This window comes from Centroberyx affinis, unplaced genomic scaffold (genome assembly GCF_046629955.1).
Source record: "Centroberyx affinis isolate AG114_WGS23_722 - 3 ecotype Tasmania unplaced genomic scaffold, CSIRO-AGI_Caff_v1 ptg001676l_1, whole genome shotgun sequence".
Lineage (NCBI taxonomy): Eukaryota > Metazoa > Chordata > Actinopteri > Beryciformes > Berycidae > Centroberyx > Centroberyx affinis.
The window spans coordinates 147,823-166,048 of NW_027280096.1; the positions used below are offsets into that span (position 1 = coordinate 147,823).

Genomic DNA, 18,226 nt, shown 5'->3' on the forward strand with positions numbered 1-18,226 from the left:
CTATTTCTTTGGCAATTTTTGTCTTTTCATTCCTCCTATCCTCTAGTTTGTAACCAAAATGGCACAACAGCCCAGTGCAGATGTGAGGAGCAGTATAGTTGGCCTTGTGATTTGTGCACCACTTTTGGCAAATGTGATGACACCATTGATAGCACATGTGGATGCATCAATGCCATTCCTCCAGATGGACAGTTTTGCCAGCCATTCTCTAGTAAGAGCTGAAATCTTTATTTGAAGTACTTTATTGCCTCAGCTGCATTTGAGATTGAGGTTCATATATGTTTTCAGATATTAATCTAACCTCTCTTGTTTTAAAACAGGTCTTTTGATTTGCCCAACAACAACTCCCCAGACTGGTACGAAATGTCATTATATTTTCAGGGGTTGTTTATATCTCTATAGTATTATTATACAGTGGACTCACCAGTGTGAGCTCAAAACCAGTCTGCTAAGCTACACAAGTTTATTATGGTTCTTATAAGTGTCTCCTTTGTCAAACCAACAATAAACCTAAAACAGTAACCTGAAAACACCATCGTTTTCAAAAATTGCAGAGGGCTACCATACACAAAGTATTTATTATGAACTAAACTGAATTCCTGAATACTACACAATAGGGTTTTTTCAACAGTAATTCCACAACTGTGCCGTTGAAACGCTGTTGCCCCACTACTGGCTTTTTCCTTATTTGATCAATTGGACTTGAGAAATGTTTTTCCTCTCAAGCTGATTCATTGAGCTTCTGATATGTGGCCTGACAGTATAAGACAGTAATATGAGTTGTGCAATTTTTCTTGGTGTCATGTTCCAGAACACACCAACTAGTTTTTTTAATACTGACTTTATAATCACCTCTTCTTTATAAGTCACAGACACCACAACTATTGCAATAACAGTGCAGAACACTACAGCAGTCCTAACAACACTCCCTACTGCAGTAACCAGTAAGTATCAAAAATAACATCTGTGCTTCATGTCAGTTTGAATTGGAATGTACTTTGGAATGTATTTCAAGTAAATTACAGGAGTTATAATTTTTGTAAATCTTTCATTTGCAGACTCTACAACTGCTCCTACAACACAAGAAAACATTACAACTATCCCAACAACTATAGTAACCAGTAAGTGTCCAGTGAAACTGTCTTAAACCCCATTTTGATGGAATTTGAATTACAGTGTAACAAATAAAATATCAGCCGTGCTCCTTTGTTGTTGTTCTTATCACTCTGGAAGGATTTTAACCAATGCCAAATTACAGAAGGAGGTGTGTAGTATGATCAGAAGTTCCCTGATACAAACTGCACTGCGTGCTGAGCCTGTTAATTGCCTCCTATACAAGTGGCACTCAAAAATTAAGCACAGCATCCAAAAACGGCATATGAAAGGCATAGTTTGATTGCATTATAAATATACAGTACTTGCACTGTAAAAATGTGTAAAAATATACAGTACAAAATCTTGACTTGCATTATTTGACTTTTCATTGAATCAAATGACAAATAATTGTAATATCTTTCCAGACTCAACACCTATCGCAACAACAGATCAGAACACTACAACTGTCCAAACACCAACAACAACTACAGTAACCAGTAGGTGTCAAGAAATGTTAAATGTTATTTATTCATTAATAACATGGCCTGTAAGAATATTGACTTGTAAACGGTTCGATGGGATCAATTAATTTATTTTTTTACCGTGGTACCATCTTCCCTTTGATTTCTCTCTCTCTCCAGCTCCTCCAGTTATTTATGAATACCTGGTTTCTATTGAGCTGAACACCACAGATGTTACAGTAATAGATCAACTGACGACCGTTCTGAGAAACACCAGTTTCCCCATCAGCATCAACAATACCATACAAATCTCTGATGTCAACATTTCTACAGGTAAGAACAGTAATGTATACACAAAATTCATTATCGTACATTATTAACTATTTTCAAATTATTTCAACAATTTCTTTGGCAATTTTTGTCTTTTCATTCCTCCTATCCTCTAGTTTGTAACCAAAATGGCACAACAGCCCAGTGCAGATGTGAGGAGCAGTATAGTTGGCCTTGTGATTTGTGCACCACTTTTGGCAAATGTGATGACACCATTGATAGCACATGTGGATGCATCAATGCCATTCCTCCAGATGGACAATTTTGCCAGCCATTCTCTAGTAAGAGCTGAAATCTTTATTTGAAGTACTTCATATTCCCAGCTGCATTTGAGATTGAGGTTCATATATGTTTTCATAAATTAATCTAACCTCTCTTGTTTTAAAACAGGTCTTTTGATTTGCCCAACAACAACTCCGCAAACTGGTACGAAATGTCATTATATTTTCAGGGGTTGTTTATATCTGTATAGTATTATTATACAGTGGACTCACCAGTGTGAGCTCAAAACCAGTCTGCTAAGCTACACAAGTTTATTATGGTTCTTATAAGTGTCTCCTTTGTCAAACCAACAATAAACCTAAAACAGTAACCTGAAAACACCATCGTTTTCAAAAATTGCAGAGGGCTACCATACACAAAGTATTTATTATGAACTAAACTGAATTCCTGAATACTACACAATAGGGTTTTTTCAACAGTAATTCCACAACTGTGCCGTTGAAATGCTGTTGCCCCACTACTGGCTTTTTCCTTATTTGATCAATTGGACTTGAGAAATGTTTTTCCTCTCAAGCTGATTCATTGAGCTTCTGATATGTGGCCTGACAGTATAAGACAGTAATACGAGTTGTGCAATTTTTCTTGGTGTCATGTTCCAGCACACACCAACTAGTTTTTTGATACTGACTTTATAATCACCTCTTCTTTGTAAGTCACAGACACCACAACTATTGCAATAACAGTGCAGAACACTACAGCAGTCCTACCAACACTCCCTACTGCAGTAACCAGTAAGTATCAACAATAACATCTGTGCTTCATGTCAGTTTGAATTGGAATGTACTTTTGAATGTATTTCAAGTGAATTACAGGAGTTATAATTTTTGTAAATCTTTCATTTGCAGACTCTACAACTGCTCCTACAACACAAGAAAACATTACAACTATTCCAACAACTATAGTAACGAGTGAGTGTCCAGTGAAACAGTCTTAAACCCCATTTTGATGGAGTTTGAATTGCAGTGTAACAAATAAAATATCAGCCGTGCTCCTTTGTTGTTGTACTTATCACTCTGGAAGGATTTTAGCCAATGCCAAATTACAGAAGGAGGTGTGTAGTATGATCAGAAGTTCCCTGATACAAACTGCACTGTGTGCTGAGCCTGTTAATTGCGTCCTATACAAGTGGCACTCAAAAATTAAGCACAGCATCCAAAAACGGCATATGAAACGCAGAGTTTGATTGCATTATAAATATACAGTACTTGCACTGTAAAAATGTGTAAAAATATACAGTACAAAATCTTGACTTGCATTATTTGACTTTTCATTGAATCAAATGACAAATAATTGTAATATCTTTCCAGACTCAACACCTATCGCAACAACAGATCAGAACACTACAACTGTCCAAACACCAACAACAACTACAGTAACCAGTAGGTGTCAAGAAATGTTAAATGTTATTTATTCATTAATAACATGGCCTGTAAGAATATTGACTTGTAAACGGTTCGATGGGATCAATTAATTTATTTTTTTACCGTGGTACCATCTTCCCTTTGATTTCTCTCTCTCTCCAGCTCCTCCAGTTATTTATGAATACCTGGTTTCTATTGAGCTGAACACCACAGATGTTACAGTAATAGATCATCTGAGGACCGTTCTGAGAAACACCAGTTTCCCCATCAGCATCAACAATACCATACAAATCTCTGATGTCAACATTTCTACAGGTAAGAACAGTAATGTATACACAAAATTCATTATCGTACATTATTAACTATTTTCAAATTATTTCAACTATTTCTTTGGCAATTTTTGTCTTTTCATTCCCCCTATCCTCTAGTTTGTAACCAAAATGGCACAACATCTCAGTGCAGATGTGAGGAGCAGTATAGTTGGCCTTGTGATTTGTGCACCACTTTTGGCAAATGTGATGACACCATTGATAGCACATGTGGATGCATCAATGCCATTCCTCCAGATGGACAATTTTGCCAGCCATTCTCTAGTAAGAGCTGAAATCTTTATTTGAAGTACTTCATATTCCCAGCTGCATTTGAGATTGAGGTTCATATATGTTTTCATAAATTAATCTAACCTCTCTTGTTTTAAAACAGGTCTTTTGATTTGCCCAACAACAACTCCGCAAACTGGTACGAAATGTCATTATATTTTCAGGGGTTGTTTATATCTGTATAGTATTATTATACAGTGGACTCACCAGTGTGAGCTCAAAACCAGTCTGCTAAGCTACATAAGTTTATTATGGTTCTTATAAGTGTCTCCTTTGTCAAACCAACAATAAACCTAAAACAGTAACCTGAAAACACCATCGTTTTCAAAAAATGCAGAGGGCTACCATACACAAAGTATTTATTATGAACTAAACTGAATTCCTGAATACTACACAATAGGGTTTTTTCAACAGTAATTCCACAACTGTGCCCCCTGTTGAAACGCTGTTGCCCCACTATTGGCTTTTTCCTTATTTGATCAATTGGACTTGAGAAATGTTTTTCCTCTCAAGCTGATTCATTGAGCTTCTGATATGTGGCCTGACAGTATAAGACAGTAATATGAGTTGTGCAATTTTTCTTGGTGTCATGTTCCAGCACACACCAACTAGTTTTTTGATACTGACTTTATAATCACCTCTTCTTTATAAGTCACAGACACCACAACTATTGCAATAACAGTGCAGAACACTACAGCAGTCCTAACAACACCTCCTACTACAGTAACCAGTAAGTATCAACAATAACATCTGTGCTTCATGTCAATTTGAATTGGAATGTACTTTGGAATGTATTTCAAGTAAATTACAGGAGTTATAATTTTTGTAAATCTTTCATTTGCAGACTCTACAGCTGCTCCTATAACACAAGAAAACATTACAACTATCCCAACAACTTTAGTAACCAGTAAGTGTCCAGTGAAACTATCTTAAACCCCATTTTGATGGAGTTTGAATTGCAGTGTAACAAATAAAATATCAGCCGTGCTCCTTTGTTGTTGTTCTTATCACTCTGGAAGGATTTTAGCCAATGCCAAATTACAGAAGGAGGTGTGTAGTATGATCAGAAGTTCCCTGATACAAACTGCACTGCGTGCTGAGCCTGTTAATTGCCTCCTATACAAGTGGCACTCAAAAATTAAGCACAGCATCCAAAAACGGCATATGAAAGGCATAGTTTGATTGCATTATAAATATACAGTACTTGCACTGTAAAAATGTGTAAAAATATACAGTACAAAATCTTGACTTGCACTATTTGACTTTTCATTGAATCAAATGACAAATAATTGTAATATCTTTCCAGACTCAACACCTATCGCAACAACAGATCAGAACACTACAACTGTCCAAACACCAACAACAACTACAGTAACCAGTAGGTGTCAAGAAACATTAAATGTTATTTATTCATTAATAACATGGCCTGTAAGAATATTGACTTGTAAACGGTTCGATGGGATCAATTAATTTATTTTTTACCATGGTACCATCTTGTGTTTGACTTCTCTCTCTCTCCAGCTCCTCCAGTTATTTATGAATACCTGGTTTCTATTGAGCTGAACACCACAGATGTTACAGTAATTGATCATCTGAGGACCGTTCTGAGAAACACCAGTTTCCCCATCAGCATCAACAATACCATACAAATCTCTGATGTCAACATTTCTACAGGTAGGAATTATAACTTTGTCCATACTGGTTTCACTGTATCAATAATTTTTCAGATATATGAAATGTACAATGCATCATAAAATCATCAGGTATGATATATTTGAAGTTGCAGTGTTGTTTCCATTTTGGACCTTCAGTGTAAAAATGTGTATAAGTTGTATCATCTGCTTTCAGTTTGTTTACGCAAAGTTAGTTATGTTCATGTTCTTGTTATTGAAATCAGTTAAAGGATCTCAAATCATCAATTAATACACTTGTTTTGAACTTTAAAAGATTCCAAAGTGCATAGTTAAAGAGTAACTAAACCCCACCCAAATCTGTGGTTAAAGTTTTTTAAGCCAAGGCACCATATGTTATTTTGAGCTGTGATGTTTTTCACTGTATAGAAAGAAATTACGTTCCTATTTAGGAATTTGTTATATGTCCTCATCAATTAGATTGATATTGCCTATATTTGTCCCCAGTTTGCACTCCAAGCAGTGCTGGTTTCCAGTGCAGATGTGAGGACCAGTATCGTTGGTCATGTGACCAGTGTTTCCTGCATGGATCCTGTGACAACATCACTGATGACACGTGTGGATGCATCAATGCCATTCCTCCTGATGGACAGTATTGCCAGTCTGTTGATCAACACAGTAAGCAGTGTTGAACTAATTATGTGGCCAAAAGAAGACAGTTGTAGTCATCTTAGAAGTGTCAGTGTCTACATTTGTTCTTATTTACCATCCACTGCACTCTCTTCCTCCCAACAGACTTCACAGCTTGTCCTCTAACAACAGTGTCTCCACCACCAACAAGTAAGACTGAGAGGACAGAATCTAATCAGTGAAGAGCATTCAATTATAACCATGGTACAGATTTTAAGTGATACAACTAGAGTTGATTTTTTCCCATCTTCCCTTTGATTTCTCTCTCTCCAGCTCCTCCAGTTGTTTATGAATACCTGGTTTCTATTGAGCTGAACACCACAGATGTTACAGTAATAGATCGACTGAGGACTGTTCTGAGAAACACCAGTTTCCCCATCAGCATCAACAATGCTATACAAATCTCTGATGTCAACATTTCTACAGGTAAGAACAGTAACATATACACAAAATTCATTATCATACATTATGAACTTTTTTCAAATAATTTCAGCTATCTCTTTGGCAATTTTTGTGTTTGTCTTTTCATTCCCACTATCCTCTAGTTTGTAACCAAAATGGCACAACATCCCAGTGCAGATGTGAGGAGCAGTATAGTTGGCCTTGTGATTTGTGCACCACTTTTGGCAAATGTGATGACACCATTGATAGCACGTGTGGATGCATCAATGCCATTCCTCCAGATGGACAATTTTGCCAGCCATTCTCTAGTAAGAGCTGAAACCTTTATGTGAATTACTTTATTGCCCCAGCTGCATTTGAGATAGGTTCATATATGTTTTCAGATATTAATCTAACCTCTTGTTTTAAAACAGGTCTTTTGATTTGCCCATCAACAACTCCCCAAACTGGTATGAAATGTCATCATATTTTCAGGGGTTGTTTATATCTGTATAGTATTATTATACAGTGGACTCACCAGTGTGAGCTCAAAACCAGTCTGCTAAGCTACACAAGTTTATTATGGTTCTTATAAGTGTCTCCTTTGTCAAACCAACAATAAACCTAAAACAGTAACCTGAAAACACAATCGTTTTCATAAAGCTTTTAGAGGGCTACCACACAAAACACATTAGGGGCACAATTCTCCATGTGAAGTATTTATTATGAACTAGAAGGGCACTCGGAGAGCGCAGACCTCCGCCAAGGTTCATGCTATTATTGCTTGTTCGTGAGTCGGATCTGGATCCGTTCCAAAATTTAATGGGTTCTTCCTTGGCCCATGCTACACCCTTCCACAAAGTTTCATTAAAATCGGGCCAGTAGTTTTTCTGTAATCCTGCTAGCAGACAAACAAACAAACAAACAAACAAACAAACGGCACCGAAAACATAACCTTCTTGGCGGAGGGAACTACACTGAATTCCTGAATACTACACAATAGGGGTTTTTACACAGTAATTCCACAACTGTGCCTGTTGAAACACTGTTGCCCCACTACTGGCTTTGTCCTTGTTTGATTAATTGGATTTGAGACTTTGTTTCCTCTCAAAGTCATTCATTGAGGTTCTGATATGTGGCCTGACAGTATAAGACAGTAATATGATTTGTGCAGTTTTTCTTGGTGTCATGTTCCAGCACACACCAAGTTTTTTGATACTGACTTCATAATCACCTCTTCTTTGTAAGTCACAGACACCACAACTATTGCAGTAACAGTGCAGAACACTACAGCAGTCCTAACAACACTCCCTACTGCAGTAACCAGTAAGTATCAACAATAACATCTGTGCTTCATGTCAATTTGAATTGGAATGTACTTTGGAATGTATTTCAAGTAAATTACAGTATTTTTTTTATAAATCTTTCATTTGCAGACTCAACAGCTGCTCCTGTAACACAAGAAAATATTACAACTATCCCAACAACTATAGTAACTAGTAAGTGTCCAGTGAAACTGTCTTAAACACCATTTTGATGGAGTTTGAATTGCAGTGTAACAAATAAAATATCAGCCGTGCTCCTTTGTTGTTGTACTTATCACTCTGGAAGGATTTTAGCCAATGCCAAATTACAGAAGGAGGTGTGTAGTATGATCAGAAGTTCCCTGATACAAACTGCACTGCGTGCTGAGCCTGTTAATTGCGTCCTATACAAGTGGCACTCAAAAATTAAGCACAGCATCCAAAAACGGCATAAAAGGCATAGTTTGATTTCATTATAAATATACAGTACTTGCACTGTAAAAATGTGTAAAAATATACAGTACAAAATCTTGACTTGCACTATTTGACTTTACATTGAATCAAATGACAAATAATTGTAATATCTTTCCAGACTCAACACCTATCACAACAACAGATCAGAACACTACAACTGTCCAAACACCAACAACAACTACAGTAACCAGTAGGTGTCAAGAAATGTTAAATGTTATTTATTCATTAATAACATGGCCTGTAAGAATATTGACTTGTAAACGGTTCGATGGGATCAATTAATTTATTTTTTTACCGTGGTACCATCTTCCCTTTGATTTCTCTCTCTCTCCAGCTCCTCCAGTTATTTATGAATACCTGATTTCTATTGAGCTGAACACCACAGATGTTACAGTAATAGATCATCTGAGGACCGTTCTGAGAAACACCAGTTTCCCCATCAGCATCAACAATACCATACAAATCTCTGATGTCAACATTTCTACAGGTAAGAACAGTAATGTATACACAAAATTCATTATCGTACATTATTAACTATTTTCAAATTATTTCAACTATTTCTTTGGCAATTTTTGTCTTTTCATTCCTCCTATCCTCTAGTTTGTAACCAAAATGGCACAACATCTCAGTGCAGATGTGAGGAGCAGTATAGTTGGCCTTGTGATTTGTGCATCACTTTTGGCAAATGTGATGACACCATTGATAGCACGTGTGGATGCATCAATGCCATTCCTCCAGATGGACAATTTTGCCAGCCATTCTCTAGTAAGAGCTGAAATCTTTATTTGAAATACTTCATATTCCCAGCTGCATTTGTGATTGAGGTTCATATATGTTTTCATAAATTAATCTAACCTCTCTTGTTTTAAAACAGGTCTTTTGATTTGCCCAACAACAACTCCGCAAACTGGTACGAAATGTCATTATATTTTCAGGGGTTGTTTATATCTGTATAGTATTATTATACAGTGGACTCACCAGTGTGAGCTCAAAACCAGTCTGCTAAGCTACATAAGTTTATTATGGTTCTTATAAGTGTCTCCTGTGTCAAACCAACAATAAACCTAAAACAGTAACCTGAAAACACCATCGTTTTCAAAAATTGCAGAGGGCTACCATACACAAAGTATTTATTATGAACTAAACTGAATTCCTGAATACTACACAATAGGGTTTTTTCAACAGTAATTCCACAACTGTGCCCCCTGTTGAAACGCTGTTGCCCCACTACTGGCTTTTTCCTTATTTGATCAATTGGACTTGAGAAATGTTTTTCCTCTCAAGCTGATTCATTGAGCTTCTGATATGTGGCCTGACAGTATAAGACAGTAATACGAGTTGTGCAATTTTTCTTGGTGTCATGTTCCAGCACACACCAACTAGTTTTTTTGATACTGACTTTATAATCACCTCTTCTTTATAAGTCACAGACACCACAACTATTGCAATAACAGTGCAGAACACTACAGCAGTCCTAACAACACTCCCTACTGTAGTAACCAGTAAGTATCAACAATAACATCTGTGCTTCATGTCAATTTGAATTGTAATGTACTTTGGAATGTATTTCAAGTAAATTACAGGAGTTATAATTTTTGTAAATCTTAAATTTGCAGACTCTACAACTGCTCCTATAACACAAGAAAACATTACAACTATCCCAGCAACTATAGTAACCAGTAAGTGTCCAGTGAAACAGTCTTAAACCCCATTTTGATGGAGTTTGAATTGCAGTGTAACAAATAAAATATCAGCCGTGCTCCTTTGTTGTTGTACTTATCACTCTGGAAGGATTTTAGCCAATGCCAAATTACAGAAGGAGGTGTGTAGTATGATCAGAAGTTCCCTGATACAAACTGCACTGCGTGCTGAGCCTGTTAATTGCCTCCTATACAAGTGGCACTCAAAAATTAAGCACAGCATCCAAAAACGGCATATGAAAGGCATAGTTTGATTGCATTATAAATATACAGTACTTGCACTGTAAAAATGTGTAAAAATATACAGTACAAAATCTTGACTTGCACTATTTGACTTTTCATTGAATCAAATGACAAATAATTGTAATATCTTTCCAGACTCAACACCTATCGCAACAACAGATCAGAACACTACAACTGTCCAAACACCAACAACAACTACAGTAACCAGTAGGTGTCAAGAAACATTAAATGTTATTTATTCATTAATAACATGGCCTGTAAGAATATTGACTTGTAAACGGTTCGATGGGATCAATTAATTTATTTTTTACCATGGTACCATCTTGTGTTTGACTTCTCTCTCTCTCTCCAGCTCCTCCAGTTATTTATGAATACCTGGTTTCTATTGAGCTGAACACCACAGATGTTACAGTAATTGATCATCTGAGGACCGTTCTGAGAAACACCAGTTTCCCCATCAGCATCAACAATACCATACAAATCTCTGATGTCAACATTTCTACAAGTAGGAATTATGGCGTTGTCCATACTGGTTTCACTGTATCAATAATTTTTCAGATATATGAAATGTACAATGCATCATAAAATCATCAGGTATGATATATTTGAAGTTGCAGTGTTGTTTCCATTTTGGACCTTGAGTATAAAAATGTGTATAAGTTGTATCATCTGCTTTCAGTTTGTTTACGCAAAGTTAGTTATGTTCATGTTCTTGTTATTGAAATCAGTTAAAGGATCTCAAATCATCAATTAATACACTTGTTTTGAACTTTAAAAGATTCCAAAGTGCATAGTTAAAGAGTAACTAAACCCCACCCAAATCTGTGGTTAAAGTTTTTTAAGCCAAGGCACCATATGTTATTTTGAGCTGTGATGTTTTTCACTGTATAGAAAGAAATTACGTTCCTATTTAGGAATTTGTTATATGTCCTCATCAATTAGATTGATATTGCCTATATTTGTCCCCAGTTTGCACTCCAAGCAGTGCTGGTTTCCAGTGCAGATGTGAGGACCAGTATCGTTGGTCATGTGACCAGTGTTTCCTGCATGGATCCTGTGACAACATCACTGATGACACGTGTGGATGCATCAATGCCATTCCTCCTGATGGACAGTATTGCCAGTCTGTTGATCAACACAGTAAGCAGTGTTGAACTAATTATGTGGCCAAAAGAAGACAGTTGTAGTCATCTTAGAAGTGTCAGTGTCTACATTTGTTCTTATTTACCATCCACTGCTCTCTCTCTTCCTCCCAACAGACTTCACAGCTTGTCCTCTAACAACAGTGTCTCCACCACCAACAAGTAAGACTGAGAGGACAGAATCTAATCAGTGAAGAGCATTCAATTATAACCATGGTACAGATTTTAAGTGATACAACTAGAGTTGATTTTTTCCCATCTTCCCTTTGATTTCTCTCTCTCCAGCTCCTCCAGTTGTTTATGAATACCTGGTTTCTATTGAGCTGAACACCACAGATGTTACAGTAATAGATCGACTGAGGACCCTTCTGAGAAACACCAGTTTCCCCATCAGCATCAACAATGCTATACAAATCTCTGATGTCAACATTTCCACAGGTAAGAACAGTAACATATACACAAAATTCATTATCATACATTATGAACTTTTTTCAAATAATTTCAGCTATCTCTTTGGCAATTTTTGTGTTTGTCTTTTCATTCCCACTATCCTCTAGTTTGTAACCAAAATGGCACAACATCCCATTGCAGATGTGAGGAGCAGTATAGTTGGCCTTGTGATTTGTGCACCACTTTTGGCAAATGTGATGACACCATTGATAGTACATGTGGATGCATCAATGCCATTCCTCCAGATGGACAATTTTGCCAGCCATTCTCTAGTAAGAGCTGAAACCTTTATGTGAATTACTTTATTGCCCCAGCTGCATTTGAGATAGGTTCATATATGTTTTCAGATATTAATCTAACCTCTTGTTTTAAAACAGGTCTTTTGATTTGCCCATCAACAACTCCCCAAACTGGTATGAAATGTCATCATATTTTCAGGGGTTGTATATATCTGTATAGTATTATTATACAGTGGACTCACCAGTGTGAGCTCAAAACCAGTCTGCTAAGCTACACAAGTTTATTATGGTTCTTATAAGTGTCTCCTTTGTCAAACCAACAATAAACCTTTAACAGTAACCTGAAAACACAATCGTTTTCATAAAGCTTTTAGAGGGCTTCCACACAAAACACATTAGGGGCACAATTCTCCATGTGAAGTATTTATTATGAACTAGAAGGGCACTCGGAGAGCGCAGACCTCCGCCAAGGTTCATGCTATTATTGCTTGTTCGTGAGTCGGATCCGGATCCGTTCCAAAATGTAATGGGTTCTTCCTTGGCCCATGCTACACCCTTCCACAAAGTTTCATTAAAATCGGGCCAGTAGTTTTTCTGTAATCCTGCTAACAGACAAACAAACAAACAAACAAACAAACAAACAAACAAACGGCACCGAAAACATAACCTTCTTGGCGGAGGGAACTACACTGAATTCCTGAATACTACACAATAGGGGTTTTTACACAGTAATTCCACAACTGTGCCTGTTGAAACACTGTTGCCCCACTACTGGCTTTGTCCTTGTTTGATTAATTGGATTTGAGACTTTGTTTCCTCTCAAAGTCATTCATTGAGGTTCTGATATGTGGCCTGACAGTATAAGACAGTAATATGATTTGTGCAGTTTTTCTCAGTGTCATGTTCCAGCACACACCAAGTTTTTTGATACTGACTTTATAATCACCTCTTCTTTATAAGTCACAGACACCACAACTATTGCAATAACAGTGCAGAACACTACAGCAGTCCTAACAACACTCCCTACTGCAGTAACCAGTAAGTATCAACAATAACATCTGTGCTTCATGTCAATTTGAATTGTAATGTACTTTGGAATGTATTTCAAGTAAATTACAGTATTTTTTTTATAAATCTTTCATTTGCAGACTCAACAGCTGCTCCTGTAACACAAGAAAATATTACAACTATCCCAACAACTATAGTAACTAGTAAGTGTCCAGTGAAACTGTCTTAAACCCCATTTTGATGAAGTTTGAATTGCAGTGTAACAAATAAAATATCAGCCGTGCTCCTTTGTTGTTGTACTTATCACTCTGGAAGGATTTTAGCCAATGCCAAATTACAGAAGGAGGTGTGTAGTATGATCAGAAGTTCCCTGATACAAACTGCACTGCGTGCTGAGCCTGTTAATTGCGTCCTATACAAGTGGCACTCAAAAATTAAGCACAGCATCCAAAAACGGCATAAAAGGCATAGTTTGATTGCATTATAAATATACAGTACTTGCACTGTAAAAATGTGTAAAAATATACAGTACAAAATCTTGACTTGCACTATTTGACTTTTCATTGAATCAAATGACAAATAATTGTAATATCTTTCCAGACTCAACACCTATCACAACAACAGATCAGAACACTACAACTGTCCAAACACCAACAACAACTACAGTAACCAGTAGGTGTCAAGAAATGTTAAATGTTATTTATTCATTAATAACATGGCCTGTAAGAATATTGACTTTTAAATGGTTCGATGGGATCAATTACATTTATTGTTACCATGGTACCATGGTACCATCTTCCCTTTGATTTCTCTCTCTCTCCAGCTCCTCCAGTTGTTTATGAATACCTGGTTTCTATTGAGCTGAACACCACAGATGTTACAGTAATAGATCATCTGAGGACCGTTCTGAGAAACACCAGTTTCCCCATCAGCATCAACAATACCATACAAATCTCTGATGTCAACATTTCTACAAGTAGGAATTATGGCTTTGTCCATTTTTGGTTTAACTGTCAATCATTTTTCAGATATATGAAATGTACAATGCATCATAAAATCCTCAGGGGTGATATATTTGAAGTTACAGTCGTATTTCATTTTTGGTCCTTGTTTTAAAAACATTTATAGCTCATATCATCTGCTTTCAATTTGTGTATGTAAAGTTAGTTCTGTTCATCTTATTAAACTCAATTTAATTTTAATGCATCTTGATTATCAATGAATCCACTTGTTTTCAACTTCAAAAAATTGCAAAAATACATGCTTAACGTTTTTCAAGGCTGGGCACCATATATAATTTTCAGCTGAAATGTTTTTCATTGTATATAAACAGAATGCTTTTCTTCGAAAGTGGTTTTTATATTTCCTTCTAAATTAGGCTCATATTGTCTGTATTTGTCCCCAGTTTGCACTCCAAGCAGTGCTGGTTTCCAGTGCAGATGTGAGGACCAGTATCGTTGGTCATGTGACCAGTGTTTCCTGTATGGATCCTGTGACAACATCACTGATGACACGTGTGGATGCATCAATGCTATTCCTCCTGATGGACAGTATTGCCAGTCTGTTGATCAACACAGTAAGCAGTTTTGAACTAATTATTTAGCCTATAAGAAGACAGTGGTCGTCATCTTAGAAGAGTCAGTGTCTACATTTGTTTTTTATTTACCATCCACTGCTCTCTCTCTTCCTCCCAACAGACTTTACAGCTTGTCCTCTAACAACAGTGTCTCCACCACCAACAAGTAAGACTGAGAGGACAGAATTTAATCAGTGAAGAGCATTAAATGATAACCATGGTACAGATTTGAAGTGATACAGGTAGAGTATATTTTCCCCATCTTCCCTTTGATTTCTCTCTCTCCAGCTCCTCCAGTTGTTTATGAATACCTGGTTTCTATTGAGCTGAACACCACAGATGTTACAGTAATAGATCGACTGAGGACCCTTCTGAGAAACACCAGTTTCCCCATCAGCATCAACAATGCTATACAAATCTCTGATGTCAACATTTCCACAGGTAAGAACAGTAACATATACACAAAATTCATTATCATACCATTATGAACTTTTTTCAAATAATTTCAGCTATCTCTTTGGCAATTTTTGTGTTTGTGTTTTCATTCCTCCTATCCTCTAGTTTGTAACCAAAATGGCACAACATCCCAGTGCAGATGTGAGGAGCAGTATAGTTGGCCTTGTGATTTGTGCACCACTTTTGGCAAATGTGATGACACCATTGATAGCACGTGTGGATGCATCAATGCCATTCCTCCAGATGGACAATTTTGCCAGCCATTCTCTAGTAAGAGCTGAAACCTTAATTTGAATTACTTTTTTATTGCCCCAGCTGCATTTGAGATAGGTTCATATATGTTTTCATAAATTAATCTAACCTCTCTTGTTTTAAAACAGATCTTTTGATTTGCCCATCAACAACTCCCCAAACTGGTATGAAATGTCATTATTTTTTCAAGGGCTGTATGTATCTGTGTAGTGTTATTATACAGTGGACTCACCTTAAAATGGCAGCGTGAGCTCAAAACTAGTCTGCTAAACTACACAAGTTTATTATGGTTCTTATAAGTGTCTCCCCTGTCAAACCAACAATAAACCTATAACAATAAACTGAAAACACCATTTTCAATAATTGCAGAGGGCTACCATACACAAAACACATTAGGGGCAGAATTCTTAAAGTGTAGTATTTATTATGGACTACACTGAATTACTACACTGGATACTATACAATAGGGTTTTTTTCCACAGTAATTCCACAACTGTGTCTGTTGAAAAGCTATTTGCCCCACTACTGACTTTTTCCTTATTTGATTTATTGGACTTGAGAAAGTTTTTTCCTCTACAAAGTCATTCATTGAGCTGACAGTTTACGACAGTTACACGAATTGTGCAGTTTTTCTCGGTGTTATGTTCCAGAACACACCAACTAGTTTTTTTGATACTGACTTTTTAATCGCCTCTTCTTTTTATATCACAGACACCACAACTATTGCAATAACAGTGCAGAACACCACAGCAGTCCTAACAACACCTCCTACTGTAGTAACCAGTAAGTATCAACAATAATATCTGAGTCTGTGCTTTGTGTCTATTTGAATTGGAATGCACTTTGTAATATATATCAAGTAAATTACAATAATTGTAAGTTTTTTGTAAATCTTTCATTTGCAGACTCAACAACTGCTCCTACAACACAAGAAAACATTACAACTATCCCAACAACTTTAGTAACCAGTAAGTGTCCATTGAAACTATTTTATTTACTTTATACATACGTAGGGTAAACCAGAGAACTGAAGAGACTTTCAGGCACTGTCTTAAACCCCATTTTGATGGAGTTTGAACTGCAGTGTAACAAATAAATTATCAGTTGTGCGCCTCTGTTATTGTACTCATCACTCTGGAAGGATTTTAGCCAAATTACAGAAGGAGGCGTGTGGTATGATCAGAAGTTCCCTGATGCAAACTGCACTGCATGCTGCGTAAAAAGAGTGTAAAAATATAAAGTACAAAATCTTGACTTGCATTAATTGACTTTTCATTGAATTACAAATTACAAATAATTGTAATATTTTTCTAGATTCAACATCTATCGCAACAACAGATCAGAACACTACAACTGTCCAAACACCAGCAATAACTACAGTAACCAGTAGGTGTCAAGAAACATTAGATATTTTTGATTCATCTTTGTGACTTTTCATACAGTAACCAGTAGGTGTCAAGAAACATTAGATATTTTCTATTCATCTTTGTGACTTTTCATTGAATTACAAATTACAAATAATTGTAATATTTTTCTAGATTCAACATCTATCGCAACAACAGATCAGAACACTACAACTGTCCAAACACCAGCAACAACTACAGTAACCAGTAGGTGTCAAGAAACATTAGATATTTTTTATTCATCTTTGTGTTGAATTATTCAATTTTCGCTTTTTGCTGCTATTTTCATAGCAGCAAATTATAATCAATTTCCAAATTACCTCTCTATACCAGACTCAACAACTTTGACTACAACATCACCAAACACCACAGCTATCCCAACCACAAGTAAGAGTAAAAATATGTATGCATGCTTGAAACTGTGCAGCAAATCATCACATGTTGAATTATTCTGTTTTTTTACAACCAAGTGTAAAATTGTCTTTATGTCTCAGACTTCACAGCCATTGCTACAACAATGCAGAACACCACTGCACTGACAACACTCACAACTGTCGAAACCAGTAAGTGCCATCAAACAAACTAAAGCATAAAACATGACCTAATGTTTAAAAAATAATTATAAAATTGTCTTTCTAGACTCAACACCTGTTGCTACAACAGATCTGAACACTACAACACCCACAACAACACCAGCAACTATTGTAACCATTAAGCAGTTTAAAGATAAGGGCATGGATCAAGCTTGTACATTAAAAATATTTGATTGACATTTCAAAGTAAAACCTGTTCACTTGAATGATTTTACTTTACTTTACTTTACTTTACAAACAATTGTAAATTGACATTTGTAGCCTCAACACCATGATCTTCCTTATTATAACCAGAAAGTGTTTAGAAATAAAGGAAGGGGTAAAACTTGTCTGGTTAAAAGACCTGTTTGAAAATTTACAGTAACAAATTGTCACTTAATAATACTACTTTCTTTAAGTCTTATTACAACATAACTGTGAATTTATCTTTTTAGGCTCAACACCTAATGCTACAACAGATCTGAGCACTACAGCTGTCCCAACAATACCAACGACTTTAGTAACCAGTAAGTGGTCAAAAATAAGGGTATTGGTAAAACCATTATAGTAAAATGAT

The 18,226-nt window shown here is 36.3% G+C and overlaps 2 protein-coding genes and 1 long non-coding RNA gene across 3 annotated transcripts in view; all 3 read left to right on the forward strand.

Moving 5' to 3' along the window:
* The window catches only part of LOC139651502 (uncharacterized), a 51,951-nt gene that overhangs the window by 22,221 nt on the left and 11,504 nt on the right, over window positions 1–18,226 (forward strand). The window contains exons 27-38 of the mRNA XM_071528436.1: window positions 14,796–14,966; window positions 15,088–15,132; window positions 15,255–15,407; window positions 15,528–15,692; window positions 15,803–15,838; window positions 16,380–16,457; window positions 16,580–16,642; window positions 16,989–17,060; window positions 17,213–17,284; window positions 17,411–17,464; window positions 17,572–17,640; window positions 18,105–18,176. Of these exons, the coding sequence (XP_071384537.1) occupies window positions 14,796–14,966; window positions 15,088–15,132; window positions 15,255–15,407; window positions 15,528–15,692; window positions 15,803–15,838; window positions 16,380–16,457; window positions 16,580–16,642; window positions 16,989–17,060; window positions 17,213–17,284; window positions 17,411–17,464; window positions 17,572–17,640; window positions 18,105–18,176 (1,050 nt within the window). The remainder of the gene's footprint in view (window positions 1–14,795; window positions 14,967–15,087; window positions 15,133–15,254; window positions 15,408–15,527; window positions 15,693–15,802; window positions 15,839–16,379; window positions 16,458–16,579; window positions 16,643–16,988; window positions 17,061–17,212; window positions 17,285–17,410; window positions 17,465–17,571; window positions 17,641–18,104; window positions 18,177–18,226) is intronic.
* LOC139651497 (uncharacterized) lies at window positions 59–4,740 on the forward strand. Its single transcript, XM_071528433.1, has 10 exons — window positions 59–92; window positions 321–356; window positions 867–944; window positions 1,059–1,121; window positions 1,521–1,592; window positions 1,737–1,889; window positions 2,003–2,167; window positions 2,277–2,312; window positions 3,692–3,844; window positions 4,727–4,740. Exons 1-10 carry the CDS (start codon window positions 59–61, stop codon window positions 4,738–4,740), a joined length of 804 nt encoding a protein of 267 aa, XP_071384534.1.
* LOC139651501 (uncharacterized) lies at window positions 4,984–6,801 on the forward strand. Its single transcript, XR_011695721.1, has 3 exons — window positions 4,984–5,035; window positions 5,435–5,506; window positions 6,723–6,801. It is a non-coding gene; the product is annotated as an uncharacterized lncRNA (long non-coding RNA).

What these genes read in the sequence shown, in the direction of transcription:
- LOC139651497 (XM_071528433.1), top strand. Translation starts at nt 59, where the DNA reads ATGGCACAACAGCCCAGTGCAGATGTGAGGAGCA. An exon ending in TGATGTCAACATTTCTACAG is followed by an intron (nt 1,890 to 2,002) that starts GTAAGAACAGTA and finishes CCTATCCTCTAG; the next exon opens with TTTGTAACCAAAATGGCACA. An exon ending in ATTTTGCCAGCCATTCTCTA is followed by an intron (nt 2,168 to 2,276) that starts GTAAGAGCTGAA and finishes GTTTTAAAACAG; the next exon opens with GTCTTTTGATTTGCCCAACA.